Source organism: Prionailurus viverrinus, chromosome D3, assembly GCF_022837055.1.
Source record: "Prionailurus viverrinus isolate Anna chromosome D3, UM_Priviv_1.0, whole genome shotgun sequence".
Lineage (NCBI taxonomy): Eukaryota > Metazoa > Chordata > Mammalia > Carnivora > Felidae > Prionailurus > Prionailurus viverrinus.
This window is the reverse complement of record NC_062572.1, coordinates 8,013,954-8,028,779: the sequence shown is the minus strand read 5'-3', so window position 1 is coordinate 8,028,779 and position 14,826 is coordinate 8,013,954. Positions and strand designations below refer to the sequence as shown.

At 49.8% G+C, this 14,826-nt stretch overlaps 1 protein-coding gene across 9 annotated transcripts in view; it reads right to left on the bottom strand.

Annotated features, from left to right (window-relative positions):
* The window catches only part of KDM2B (lysine demethylase 2B), a 153,533-nt gene that overhangs the window by 111,937 nt on the left and 26,770 nt on the right, over positions 1 to 14,826 (bottom strand). For 3 of the 9 annotated variants that reach the window (XR_007145959.1, XM_047828597.1, XM_047828598.1), the window contains exons 1-4: positions 13,914 to 14,264; positions 12,517 to 12,661; positions 9,470 to 9,548; positions 8,135 to 8,181 (exon numbers count right to left, since the gene is read on the bottom strand). Coding sequence is in view for 8 of the 9 variants with exons in the window: in XM_047828597.1 (XP_047684553.1) it covers positions 8,135 to 8,181; positions 9,470 to 9,548; positions 12,517 to 12,661; positions 13,914 to 14,264 (622 nt within the window). In the remaining variant the exon portion in view is untranslated. Of the gene's footprint in view, positions 1 to 8,134; positions 8,182 to 9,469; positions 9,549 to 12,516; positions 12,662 to 13,329; positions 13,366 to 13,731; positions 14,265 to 14,680; positions 14,764 to 14,826 lie in introns of those variants that run through there. The other 6 variants (XM_047828603.1, XM_047828604.1, XM_047828602.1 and 3 more) reach the window with 5 other exon arrangements.

The following is a 14,826-nucleotide window of genomic DNA, read 5'->3' as shown; positions in this document are numbered from 1 at the left end:
TCGGTGAAGCGTCTGACTTCGGCTCAAGTCATGATCTCTCTCTCTCTCTCTCTCTCTCTCTCTCTCTCTCTCTCAAAAATAAACATTAAAACAAAAACAAAAACAAACTCTTCCAGAGTTTCAAATGTAAAGTGTCTATGATTTTAAACCAACTTAAAAAAAAAAAAAAAAGAAAAGAAAAGTCTGGAGGCAAGTCAGCTATCTTTGACTTTTTTTTTTAGTATTTATTCATTTTTCAGAGAGCACAGTGGGAAAGGGGCAGAGAGAGGGAGGGACAGAGGATCCAAAGCAGGCTCTACGCTCCGTTCTGACAGCAGAGAGCCCAACGCGGGTCTTGAACTCACAAACTTCAAGATCATGACCCGAGCTGAAGTTGGATGCTCAACCGACTGAGCCACCCAGGCGCCCCAACTATCTTTGATTTCTAAAGTGTGAGAATTTACTAAGCACAATCTGTCAAGGGAACATCCAAGTCTGGTGAGTCTCCTTCACCAGACACAATGCAGACAACAGTAACACTACGAAGGAAGAATGAATGGAGGAGAAAGTCATGAAGCAAAAGTGTGAGAAACACCCAGAGCTGAGTTCAGGTCCCATGTAGATCGCCCATCCACGGGCCATGTGGGTTGTTCCCCCTGAGCCTCGGATCCCCATCGGGAGAGTGAAGGGTAACAATTTATATGATTATTAGTGAGGACAAAATGAGGTCATTTGGTAAACAGACAGTAAAAGACAGGAGATTATTTCTATAATTGGATAAATAAATACTGAATGAGGTGATTTGTCATGAATATTTTTCAAGAAAAGGGGTCAAAGAAAACATCAGTGAGCTAGGATATCCTCTTTAGAGAGAAATACAGTAAGATAATATGCAGGACACAATCAGCGACACAATTGGTAGAGAGTGAGTGGGGACCCAGCACTTTATGGATATGTTTTCTCAGAAAGTTTAAAGCATCTTCAGAGGCAACTAGAATTCCTTCCCAGTCTCCCTATCCCCCCAACTCCCAACCCACATATGTGAAAATATCCCATTCTTCTTAAATGGATTATCTGGGATTGAGTCCATTATTTGCAGGATGCGGGGAGCTGCTCAGGGGACACACTGGAGCGTCCAGAAACAGGACGCATGCAAAAGCAGTCACCTGATTTATGACAAAGACAATACTTCATTGCCATGGGGAGAGGATGCTTTTTCAATCACGGTACTGGATTAACTGGATATACACGCAGGAGAAAAGGGATCGTGACCCTTATTGTGCACCAAACACAAGAATCAATTCCACATAAACTACAGACCTAAACGTGAAAGTCTGAACGATAAAGCTTTTTTTTGAGAAAAACACATAGAAGATCTTCCAACCCTGCAGTATGCAAATATTTCTGAAACAAAACACAAAATAAGTAATAGACCAAGAAGCGCTAAACGGTCTATGTTAAAATAAAGAACGTCTGTCTGTTCATTCAAAGACACCTTTAGGGGTGTGAAAAGGCAACACAATCCACAAAGTAAGAGGTTTTGGAATGTATAATCATATCCAGAATAGATCAAGAAACCTCTATGTTGTGGGCTGAATCGTGTCCCCTAACATTTATGTGTTGAGCTCCTAACCCCCAGGATCTCAAAATGTAATCATGTTTGAGAACAGTCTTTAAAGAGGTAATTAAGTTAAAATAAGACCTTTAGGGTGGGCCCTAATTCAACAAGACTGATGTCCCCCCTTTTTTTAAGCTTATTTATTTTGAGAGAGAGAGAGAGCCTGCGCATGAGTGAGGGAGGGGCAGAGAAAGATGGAGAGAGAGAATCCCAAGAAGGCTCTGTGCTGTCAGCGCACAGCCCAATGTAGGGATCGATCTCATGAACTGTTGAGATCATGACCTGAGCTGAAATCAAGAATCAGATGCTTAACCAACTGAGCCCCCCAGGTGCCCCAAGACTGATATAAGAAGAGATTAGTTCACAGAAACAGAGGGAAGACCATATGAAGACACAGGGAGAAGACAGTCATCTACAAACCAAGGAGAGAGGTCTTCAGAGAAACCAGCCCCACAACAAACACTTCCATCTTGGACTTCTAGCTCTGTAATTGTGAGAAAATAAATTTCTGCAGGGTGCCTGGGTGGCTCAGTCAGCTAAGCGTGAGACTCTTAATCTTGGCTCAAGTCACAATCTCACAGCTCATGGTTTGAGCCCTGTGTTGGGCTCTGTGTTGACAGCACGGAGCCTGCTGGGGATTCTAGCTCTCCCTCCCTCTCTGCCCCTCCCCTGTTCATGCTTGCTCCCTCTCTCTCTCTCTCTCTCTCAAAATAAGTAAATAAACATCTAAAAACTTTAAAAAAATGTTCTGTTATTTAAATCATCCAGTCTATGGTACTTCATCATGGCGGCCCTTGCAAACTAATACTTCTTACAATCAACAAGAGACAACCCTTCAAAATAATGGAGAAAAGACTTGATCAGACAGCTCACATAAACATATGAAACAGAGTGCAATTTCATTAGTTATTAAAGAAATGCAAACTAAAACCACCATGTGATAAAACTATACTCCCTCCAGCACAGAAGTGTGACTAAAATTAAAAGGATGGGGCACCTGGGTGGCTCAGTCCTTAAGCATCTGACTTCGGCTCAGGTCATGATCTCACAGTTCGTGAGTTCAAGTCCCACATCGGGTAAGCTGGAGCCCTGCTTCGGGTAAAACACAAGCCCAGGGTGAGCCCCGCTTCTCTTTCTCTCTCTCTCCCCTCGTGGGACTCTCTCTCTTTCTCTCTTCTCCTTGCTCACTTGCGCTCTCTGTCTCTCAAAAAAAAAAAAAAAAAATGGAAAGGATGGAAAGGGAAGCCTAGGTTGCTCAGTTGGTTAACTGTCTGACTCTTGATTTCAGGTAGGTCTTGATCTCAGGGTCGTCAGTACAAGTCCCGAATTGGACTCCGTGATGGGTGTGGAGCCTACTTTAAAAAAAAAAAAAAGGATGGAAACATGAACTCTTGGTGAGGATGCAGAGCAATGAGAAGCAGACCAAGCCCTGTGGACAGTTACTGACAGTGTCTACTAAAGCTAAACACATGCTCATACCCTGTGACCCAAACAGTTCCACTCTTAGGTATATGCCCGACTGAAATGCACCCATCTGTTCACCAAAAGTCATGTCCCGGGGTGTTCACAGCAGCCTTAAACTGGCAGCTATCAGAGTGCCCATTAATAAGAGAATGAATAGAGGCACCTGAGTGGCTCAGTAAGTGAAGCATCTGACTCTGGATCTCAACTCAGGTCATGAACTCAGAGTCATGAGTTCAAGCCCCGCATTGGGCTCTGTGCTGGGCGTGAAGCCTACTTACAAAAAATAAACAACAATAATAATAATAGGATGAATACATACAGAGGGAAATAGTCACACAACAGAAAACTACGGCAATGAAAATAAACCACCTACAACTATACACAACAGTATCGATGAGTCTTATAAACACCAAGCTGAGCAAAAGAAGTTGAAAGTAAAAGTGGACGCCTGCCTGATTCCACTGTCATAAAGTATGATGAACACAGGCGAAATTCATCCACGCTGCTAGAAGCCAGGATGACAATGGAGGGCAGTGACTGGATAGGGACACAGGGGTTGATTCTGGAGTGCCAGTGACCATAGTACATTCAATTTGTCAAAATTAATCAAGATGTATGGTTATCATACGTGCACTTTTCTATATGTACATTATACTTCCATAAAAAGCCTTTTTTTTTTTTAAAGTGTACCGTGTCCTAAAAATGCAAAGTGCCTTTTTTGTTTTTAAAGGCGAGGAGTTAGGAATGGAGACCAGGTATCTGAATTCCCAGAAGGCATATAAATGGGGCTGATAGATCAAAGCCTGATTTACGGCATTAGAGAAGAATCTGTGGCTACAACCGGTGCCTCAATAGCTGGCCCCTTCTAGAACAGTTGCCTCCCAAGGTATGAGGCCTGGGGAGGGGGCAAGAGTCTAGAAGACAGAGGGTGAGATCCCACACTGACAGGGTTGGCGCAGCCTTCCCCATACCCTACCTTCCAAGGCAGAACTCCTATTTACATTTGGGACATGTTAATGTCGCCCAGCAACCCTGGATAATCACCCCTTCCCCACTCCCAGATCACTTGCTTGTGCTGCAGCTGACCCCAGCCGCCAGTTCCAGGGGTGGGGTGCTGCTAAAGCCATCAGAGCCAATCCAGAGACATTTGATGGAACGACTGGCGGGTCGGGGAAGGAGAACCTGAGCTGGCAGGATAAAGCCGGAGCTGCTGGCTCACCATCTTTGCCACCACATGGGGAGAAGCTTGCCCAAGAATGAAGCAGAAAGAGGAAGCCAAAGAGGGAAGCAGAAAGGAAAAATAAGAGTCAACCTCTCAAGATCTTCTTGGAACACCTAGATGTAGACATGCCTGAAGGTCACACTCTACACCTATTATGTAAGCCAGTGAATTCTGTTTTGCTTAGGCCAGCTTGAGTTACATTTGCCATTTATGTCACTGTGAAGTATGTGCCCTTTTGCTGCTCCCCGGAAGCCTGCGTGCACTCTCAGAGATTAAAATGGGCATAATACCCCATGCTAACTGCATGGAACACACTATATCTTCACAAAGCACTTCAATACCCATCAATCCATTTGATCATCACAGAAATGCCAAGAGAGATAGGGTGTAGGTATCACTATTCCTGCCTTCTTTGCCATCCCAGACTTTTCGAGAGCTGGCAAGGACATGAGGACCATCTAATTGAGTCCTCTTGCTTCAACAACCAGACAAATGAGGTGCAAAGAAAGCAGTAGAAGCCTGGAAATGACTAGAGCAAAATAAAACTGCAAAGGGCTTTTAAGTTCCTCAAAAGGGCCAAGAGCAACATTACTAAGACTCTGATGTCGCCTGAACCTCAGACTTGAGAATCTAGCTTTCATCCTTGCTCATAAAGAGAATTTTATCGGGGCTCCTAGGTGGCTCATTCAGTTAAGCATCCAACTCTTGATTTCAGCTCAGGTCATGATCTCATGGTTCATGAGTTAGAGCCCACATTGGGCTCTGCGCTGACAGTGTGGAGGCTGCTTGGGATTCTTGCTCTCCCTCTCTCTCTGCCCCTCCCCTGCTCTCTCTCTCTCTCTCTCAAAAAATAAAATAAAATAAAAAAGAGAATTTTATCACATCCATGGCCTTCCTTTATAATAAATAATAACAGGGACCATTCATCAAGCACTCGTCTGCCAACGAAATGCCAAGCATTCATTCATTCTCTTCTAGAATCCTCCACTGAGGCAGATTCTACTACTAGATCTATTTTGCAGATGAGGGAACAGAGCCTTAGGTAGATTAAGCAGCATGCCCCAAATCAGTTAACTGGCAGAGGTGGGCCTCAAACTAAGGTTGTCCAGCAGCAAAGGGTAGGGTGGGGTTGCGGCCCCAGAATGAGTCATATGTGCCAAGACTTAATTTTGGGGGTCCATCATGCCATCTTCTGCACAGGGTCAGAAAGTCTGCTGCTTCTGCTGTGATGTTCACTTCCTTCAGCATTTCTAGAATCCAGCTTTAAAAAAAATTATGTCCTAGGGTGCCTGGGTGGCTCAGTTGGTTAAGTGTCCAACTCCGGCTCAGGTCATGATCTTGCGGTTTGTGGGTTCGAGCCCCACGTCAGGCTCTATGCTGACTGCTCAGAGCCTGGAGTCTGCTTTGGATTCTGTGTCTCCCTCTCTCTCTCTCTCTGCCCCACCCCTGCCTCCGCTCTGTCTCTCAAAAATGAATGAACATTAAAAAAAAAAAAAAAAAAGGCAGGGATGCCTGGGTTGCTCAGTCTATTAAGCATCTGACTCTTTTTTTTTTTTTTTATGTTTGTTTATTTTTGAGACACAGAGAGAAATGGAGTATGAGCAGGAGAGGGGCAGAGAGAGAGGGAGACACAGAAACTGAAGCAGGCCAATATGGGAACCCACGAACCATAAAATCATGACCCGAGCTCAAGTCAGACACTTAAACAACTTGAGCCACTCAGGTGCCCCAAATGTTCGATTCTTAAGCTCAGCTCAGGTCTCGATCTCAGAGTCTTGAGTTTGAGCCCCATGTTGGGCTCCATGTTGGGCATAGAGCCTACTTAAACTTAAAAAAAAAAAAAGATTAAAACAGAAAAAAAAAAAGGACAGGCAATAACAAGGTTTGGCGAGGATGTGGAGAAATTGGAGCCCTCCTGCATTCCTAATGGGAATGTAAAGTGGTGCAGCTGCTTTGAAAAAGTCTGGCAGTTCCTCAGGTTAAATAAAGTTAACATATGACCCAATTAACTAGGTGTAGACCCAACAGAAATGAAAACATGTGTTCACACAAAAACTTGTACACAAATATTCATGGCAGCATTATCTATAACAGAGAGAGAAACAAGCAAAATGTCCACCAACTGATGAATGGATAAACAAAATGTGGTCTATGCACACATGTCCACTGGAATCATATTCAGCCATAAAAAGGAACCAAGCACTGGGGCGCCTGGGTGGCTCAGTCAGTTAAGTGTCCAAGTTCAGCTTAGATCATGATCTCCAGGTTTGTGGGTTTGTGGGTTGGAGCCCCATGTCTGCTGTGCTGACAGCAGAGAGCCCACTTCAGATCCTCTGTCCCCCTTTGTCTGCCCCTCCCCCACTCATTCTCTCTCCCTCTCTCTCTCTCAAAAATAAATAAAAAAAAAAAGGAATGAAGCACTGACACCTGCTACAACATGGATGAACCTCAAACACACGATGCTAAGTGAAAGAAGCCAATCACAAAAGGCCACATGTTATATGATTCCACTTCCACGAAATGTCCAGAACAGACAAACCCATGGAGGCAAAAAGCACATCCCTGGTTGTTGGGAGTTGAAAGCAGAGAACTGGGAGGTACAGGGCTGACTTTAGAGGTGATAGGATTCTGAAATCATATCGTGGCGATGGCTGCACAACCTTGTGAACGTACTAAAAGCACTGAGTTGTACACTCCAAAGTGGTTAAATAGTGAATTTTACGGCCTATGAATTTTGTTAATTAAAAAAGTGTTTTTAAACCTCTCCCAAAGAGAGTGATCAGACTGCATGTCTACCCCCTTCACCCCACTTTAAAACTCCCCAGGGCTTCCCACCACACTGGGAGCCAAACCCAAACTCCCCACCAGGGCCTGTAATGCCCTACATGGCTCTGGCCCTGTGACCTCTCCCCTTTTCCCCTTTCCCCCTTACTCCACTTGTCCCCCACCTTCTGGCCTTTGACCTGGCCTATCCCTCAATCTGAAATGTTCTTTCCCACAGCTGGCTTCTCATCAGTCAGGCTTCTGTCCATATGTACACACACATACACACACACACACACACACACACACACACCCCAGGCCCTGTCTGACCAGCCCATCTAAGACACAGCCCATTACCCTGCCTTGTTTCTTCATAGGCCTTATCATCTTCCAAAAAGGTATCGATTTTTAAAAACTATTTACTTGTCTGTTGCCTATCGCTCCAACCAAGAGGACAGGGATCTTGTCTGTCATGTTCACAGCTCTGAACTTGCCTGCCATGAAGGAGCTACTTGAGAAACACTTCTGGAAAGAACGGATTTATTGAAGGACGTCCTGTAACATCTGAAATGCCAGGTCAGGAGTCTGGAGCACTAAGTGATCACTCTGCAGAGCACACTCGGCAGGTGCTCGGGGAGTTAATAAGCATATGCTGGGTACTCAGTGGCAAACCCCACCCTAGACCTGTCCAGAACCCTGAGGAAGCAGGAAGCAGGATCCCTCCCCTCCAAAGTCTGAAAGTCTTTCAGGGGTCACAAAGCACCCAGTGTTTACCCAGCAAGCCCCAAACAATGCAAAGGAGAAATCTAAGATTGTGTTGTGATGGAGGCTAGGGTCCAAATCAGCCCTCATAAAACTGTGCACTGGCCAACACCCTCTCACACAGCTTCTTATGACTTTGCAATCTGACCTGTTCTCCGGAATGAGACGGTTGCAGCTCACACCTGCTCCTGCCTCCTCCCACGGGGACTTTCTTTTCAGAGGCAGTTAAAAATCTAAACAGGAGGGTGGCAAAGACCTCTGCCTCTTTTCCCTCCCCCCCCCCCAACTTCGGCATCTCTGAGCTGCACACACAGTGAGCAACTTACCCACTAGGAGTTTGACATCTCGGACTGTGAAATCAGGGTCAGGCATCCTGGAAAAAGAGAAGCACAGATATTTGCTGAGAAGCCAGAAACAACAGAGTTAGACCCAACTCTGGGGCAGGGGGAAACCATTTTTCCAAGAGGGTTCCCTGGCTCTCAGTTGGGGAACCCAGAATGAGATAATCCAGAGGGAGGGGGATAGACCAGTGAGTGCCCCCAGAGAGGGTCACTCTCCAACCATCGAGCCCTTTCCTCACTCCAGTAGGCAAACCAAACTCCCTCACTCTCTCCAGTAGGAATTCAGCACTGCCACAGAAAAGTGGATGAGACATCCACTGTCCACCCCACTTTTCAGGGGAAGACTGAATTGTGGTGTCAAAGGTAAGTCCTAGAGCTAGGCATTCAAACACCTGCTTTCTTTTAGGGTCAGCAGCCCTCTCTTTGTCTCTTCCCCTAGCAAACAATCTCCATAAAAAGGAGTTCTATGGAGGGTTGGAGGGATCCCTTTAAGTTCAAAGGGGGAAAAAAAAAAGACACACATCATTCCAACTCCGGGAATTTGGTAACATAGGCCATAATGACTGTGCTGACATTCACTATTAATTCACAGTGACGCCAGAGGTTTGATTTCTACCCTGGGAATGAGACTCTTGAGCGAGCCTGGCAGTAGATGCTGGAGAGGGAGGCAAGCTGGGATGCCACCCACAGCCTCCTCTCCACCCCAGCCCAAGGGGCGGAAACCTGTTCTTCCAGCCTTCCTCCCGGATGTAGGATGTCTCCCCCACCCCACCTGGAGCTCTGACAGATCTCAAAGAGAATGGAAACCAAACAACACACAGTTGGGGAGGCAGGTGCTGGGGCAGAGAAAGAGGAGGCAAGGAGCCTGGCAACCTAGGAAACATGCCCTCCACATAAAAGGACCAATTTCCCACGTAGTGGGAGTCCAGAGTAGAACAATATGTATCTAGGTACCCTGCCTCTGGAGTTAGAGACTGGCCAATCCCTTCACAGCTCAGGCCCTGCCTCAGTTTCCCAATTTAGGGAGTACTACGTTCTCTTTAGAAAGTCGCTGGACGTTAACTGTGATGGGTCAGGGAAAGAAGGGAACACTGTTCAAGTACCCTCTGTCGTCTCTGCCCAAATTCCCTGAAAAAGATCAGTCTTTGGAGAGTTTTTCCCCTTTTTCAGGCTTTGAACAAAGAGATTCTATCCCCAGGTAGTGAAGAAAGATCCTTCTCTGTGATGAGAGGTGGGGAGGAGGGCTCAGGAAATCCATCCCAAACTATAAACTGTAAGGGAGTGAGACATGGGAAGAAGCAATTAGTTTCAGCAACTTACTTAATCCCCAGTCCATCCTTTTCTCGAAATATCAGGGGAACCCTGAGAGCTTCTCTCTGCACGTACTCATAGTTGAAATCTGTTTGGATATTAGAATTAAAACAGGTTGGTTAAGTCATGAGGGAGCAAATGAACCACGATCAGTTGGTCAGAGGAAAGACATGGTTATATTCGATGCAGGCACCAGCTCTAGGGCAAAGCTCCCCGTAAAATGACAAGGAAATGGAGCAGGCACAGCCCAGGAGAAGCCAGGCCAACTATCAGCTCCTCTGCCTACTCAGTCATTCCCTGCATGCCCCACGGGTCAGAACTTGTCAATGAGCAGCCCAAGGCCAGGGAGGGTGGGGAGGGAGACTCATGAAAGAGCCCCGCACAGAAAAAGGCCCCAGATCGCTGAGAAAGAGGGACAGAGAAACGCACCCCAAGCTGAGCTCAGAAAGTAAAGGCAGTGCAAAATTGAAGAATACCACCTGGGAGGATCTGAAGCCCCAGAGAGGAGGCTGGGAGGAGAGTTCTCATTGTAGCTGAGCATCAGGGAAGATCTTATTGTAATATCCTGCATAGTGAAGGGGAGGGGGGGGGAAGCTGGTTTCCCTGGAAACTGTGTATTTGGTGCCAAAATAACTAGAGAACTGGGCACAGCTTTGTTGTCTTAATAGTGAAATTCTGCTGCAGCTATCACAATACTTGCTTCAACTGGGTAACAGAGCAGAATGCTCCCCAGGTGAAGGCTGTGTGAAGAGGGCACACTGAGGCCCAAAGAAAATTCACAAGGTAGTTTTCTGTCCCGGGTTTGTCTAGCGTAGACCCCAAAACCCTTAACGAAAGCCCTGGAGAATGAAGGAGGCCTTAGTTTCTATGTTCTTCGAGTTCCAAAACCAGGGGATCTGACCCAACCTTCCCTATCCCTAAATAGGGAGTTGAGGGAAGCGGAGATAAACCATCACATCCCCAAAGCCTCAGGTGAACCAAGGCACTCCACAAGGGCACAAGCCCTCCCTGGCCAGTCAGAAGAGAGATCACAGGCCACTGAAGCCCCTGCCCCAGGCAAACGGTTCACCAGGGCAGCTTGGTGGGGGAGGAGGCCAAGGCAACCCTGCTCAGAGCAGAGGGAGAGAACAAAACCAGAGCTGGGGAAAGCCCTGACCTTAGCAGCTCAGATCCCCAGGGGCTCACAGTGAATGGGGATTCCTAAGGATTTAAAGGCAGAGAAGTTTAAGAAGCTTCTACTTTGAATCCAGGCTAAGGGCTCCTTCTGTTTCTCAGCTCCTCCCTCGAATTTTGGGGCCAGATCTGAATTAACTACCAAAACGCAAGGACCCTCTCCTTTGAAAAGAGCCTGGACAGCAGATTTAAGGACTCTCCCTAGCTGGAATCCACCCCCTACACGCCCACACCCAAAACCCAGCTCCAACCACCCCCCCTCCTCAGCTTCAACTTCCTCAAAAGAGCTTGAGAAAACACTCAGATTTGGGGCTGAGAATTCTTCACAAATAACTAGGAAGAGTTTGCATGTCGTTTTCTCATAGGATTCACCAAACTCAAAATGAGAAGGAAACGAGAGGAATTAAAATCCCATTTGTGCTAAGGAAATTTAAATGTAGTTGAGACTAGTTCTCCACCCCCCCCCCCCCCCCGCACTCCCCCCCAGACTGTCTGCCTGCATATGCAATGTTCTTAAGACTTGGCAGGCTGGAAGAAAGTTCTTCTTCCCTCCCCCAACAACTACCCCCTACCACTGAACCCCAGGAAGCAGTGGGCACAAAGGAGAAACTTCAAAAATGCAAAGCCAGGACTGTCTCATCTGGGGGCTAACCTACAGCCCCAGCCACTCAACCAGAACCTGGAGGGGGAGGCCCTTCCCCTGTTATCAGCTCACTGAGGGATGGTAGGGTTTTCCAAGGTGGATGGGGGGGGGGGGGGGAGCAACAAAATGGAAATGGTGTATTATAAAGGAAACTTGAGTATCTGAGAGGAAAAAAACAAACTTAGAAACCCCAGAGAGCATAGGGAAATAACTAGGTAGGCAGGGGTATCTCCAAAGCCCCAACCCCACAGGCAGAGCCAGAGGTCACACAGGGCCTCTGGAAGTCTCAGACCAAGCTAGAGCATCACCCCAACCTTGGCGGGACACCACAGACACCTTTCTAATACTAGAGCCAGGGAGAAACTCAGGCCGTGAAGATCTCAGGGTGGCACCCCAAAACCCCAGAGGCTTCCCCAACTTCTCCTCTAGACTGGCAGGGCCTACAAGGGACAGAACTCTCGAAGTCTCAGTCTGAGAAGAGACTTGGTTCCCCAGAGGGCTACCCCAAGTTTTCACTTCAAACTCTGGTGGTCAGGGATCTCAGCCTGAAGCCTGAGGGGGTAGAACTCTCTTACCCCCAGTCCCCACTTCAAACTGTCAAGGCTGAAGGGCCAGAGGCCTCAAACATAACTGGGGGCTCCAGACAACAGCTCTGAACTGACCCAGCCTCTGCTCAAATCTGGCAGAGACCAGAGGTTATGAGGTTCTGCAGATCCCAGGGGCTGAGGAGGCATCATTCAGCAACCAGAGCATCCCCAGCACCAGTTCCTAACCTGCACGGCCCGAAATAGGACGGGGTTTGGGAGGCTTCGGGCCTAGGGGGACTCTCATCACAATGTCCCTGGGACACCCCAGCCCCTCTCCCAGACAGGCAGCCGCACCTCACGCAGCTACAAAGAGCTGAGCTGGCTCTGGGAGGGGTAGAATGCCGCGCACCCGCCCTCCCTCGGCCCACCCGTCAGTCCCCAAGTCCCTCTGACCACCAGTCCCCTGGCTCTGCCCACCCTGGGGCCCACTGTGGGCGCGGGCCGGGTCTAGGCCCACGCCCGGCTCCCGTTCCTGCCTGCCCTCCTCCTTCGCCACCCCACCCCACCCCCCCCAGTGCTCGGCCTCGTTTCGTCACCGGATCCCCTGGAATGGGGGACGCGGGCGCGAAATACGAACCCAGCCACCGGCAGCTCCCTCCCCACGTGCGCTCGGCCCGCGGCGCGGAGCGCGGCCCGAGGAGGGGGCGCCTCACCTTTGCCCTCCATGGCGTGCACGAAGTCCCCCTGGTACAGCTGACTGCGCAGCTTCTCCTCCAGGCTGAAGCCGCGGACGCTGACGATCTCCTCCACGTCCGACAAGTCCTCGTTCTCGTCGTATCTCTGGCGGTCAATCGGGCGCTGCAGGGACCCAAACCAGAGAGCCCGAGGCATTATTGGGGGGACTGGGGGTCGTCTCTTACCCTAGGCCCAGCTCAAGCAGGTGCAGGAGTCGCGCGCCCCCCGCACCCCACCATTGCGAACCGAGCAACTTTGCGCAAATGCCAAAGATGCTGAAAATCGGGATAACGAGAGGGGCCCGCACCCCCGGGGACCGGCTGTGCCCTGTACAGGGCACTCCCCTCCTGCTCTTTGGAGGCCATGGAAAGGACATCTGGGGGGCTCTCCCTTGCCCCCCCCCCACCCCCGATAGGTGTTGAGTTTTGCCCACTCGGCCGGGAGCCTGGTTATGTAACCCGCGAAGGGGGCTCCGCGCACGGGCTGGCGGGGCATTTGTAGGCCCCGGGAGGAGCCGCCGCAGCGCCCCGCTCGGCGCTAACAGCAGCCCGGGCGGCCGCGGCGGCAGAGCCGGGAAGCCGGAACCGGGGGCCGGCGGCATTTCTAAGACTGGAGCCGCCCCCGAGCTACTCGGGAAGCTGGAAAGCTGAAATGGAAGGGCTGAGACCCCAGCCACCCCCGCCGACCGCCCGCCAATGCTAGAAGAAGAGGTGGAGGGGGAGGTCGGGGCTTGGGAGGGGGAGAGGCAGACGGCCCGCCACAAAGCTCCCATCGTAGACCCCAAAACGCACCAGCAGCTGCCTCATCTCCCCACAAGCGCGCGCGCACACTCACTTCCTAAGGAGACTCCCCCACCACTCCCCGCATCCCCTGCCTCCTCCCTCGACCGCCCAGCGCCGGGCCCTGCAGCCCCCCAGATTCCGGGCGAACCCCGAGCCCGCTCAGTCCCTCTCCACGCCTTTCCCCTCTACCACCTCCCCACTTAAGTGTCTGAGACTCTGAGCCTCACAAGGGACTGGAGGAGTAAGCTGCTTGCTTCCTTTTGCATGCAATTTATTATATTTTTTTCCGGTCCTCTTGCAAAATACAGAAAAGGAAAGAAAAGGCAGCAAGAAACAACAACAACAACAACAAAAAAATAGATCTATCATTACCAGATACAGATTTGGAAAAAAAAAAAAAAAGCTACACACCAATCTTCTTCCAGAGTCTTTCTCTGCCTCCATTTTTTTAGGAGAGTTCACCAATTAATTGTCAACACTCCTGCCCCCTGCATTTTGGCGGAGGGGGGAAGGAGGGAAGACCAAAGAAAACAAACCAAAAAATAAATAAATAAAGCAAGCCAGAGCCGAGATCTACAAAGTTTTGCACCAACACTTAAGCAGATCCGTTTGCAAAGTCCTAGGAAACCATTTTCAGCAGTTGTGGGGGGGGAGGCGTCGACGTCATAATCCCCGGAACGTAAACATTGTTGCCGATCGCGCTCTGAGCCCGCGGCCGGGCTAGTGGAGGGGGCAGTCGGCCCGGGATGGGGGGGGCGGGGGCGGCTGCCCGAGGAGGTGAGGGGCGGGGAGGGCGCCCGGGAGGCACCGGGCGCCGTTAGCGCCCTGGCATCGCTGTTTTGTTGTTGGGTCACGAGTGCGCCTTGCACGCAGGCGCCGCCGCCGCCCGGGAGTTGTGTGCAGAGCTGACTTTTGGAGGGCTGAGTTGCAGGCGGCGGGCGCATCCCGGAGATGGCGGGGCAGGGAGGGAGGGAAGGAGGAGGGGGTGGGGAGGGAGGTGCAGATTTGCACGGCTGGCCTCAGCGGGAGGCGCGGAAATGCAAGCCGAGCTTGCTGGCTAGAAAGCCCCCGAGGCCTGGCACCCCCCAAAACGACCCCCCACCTCAATTCCTGCCCCCATTGCCCACGGCCCCCATGGGCCACCCCTCTTCCTCTTCCTTCATCCACCCCATCCCATTACCTACGTGGCCGACCCAAATTCAAAGAGCTTTGTATATATAATTGTTTTTTCTGCTGCATGTCTTGTTTTTTTTTTTGGGGGGGGGCCGGGGGTGGCGATCCTCTCCAGACCCCCATATGCGGACCTGCCATGTGGAGGAGGCATTTGGGGGCTCAGGAAGAAATTAGCGCAGCTCCATACCTGTACGGACTGCATAACTTTTAAACTCCCGGACTCAAAGATACGGACCCACACACACGCAGGTACAGGAAATAACAGCCAGACCAGAGCCTTTTCAGACCCGAGCTGACCGGAAGACGTTGCATTTCATTCATTCATCCTGCCCG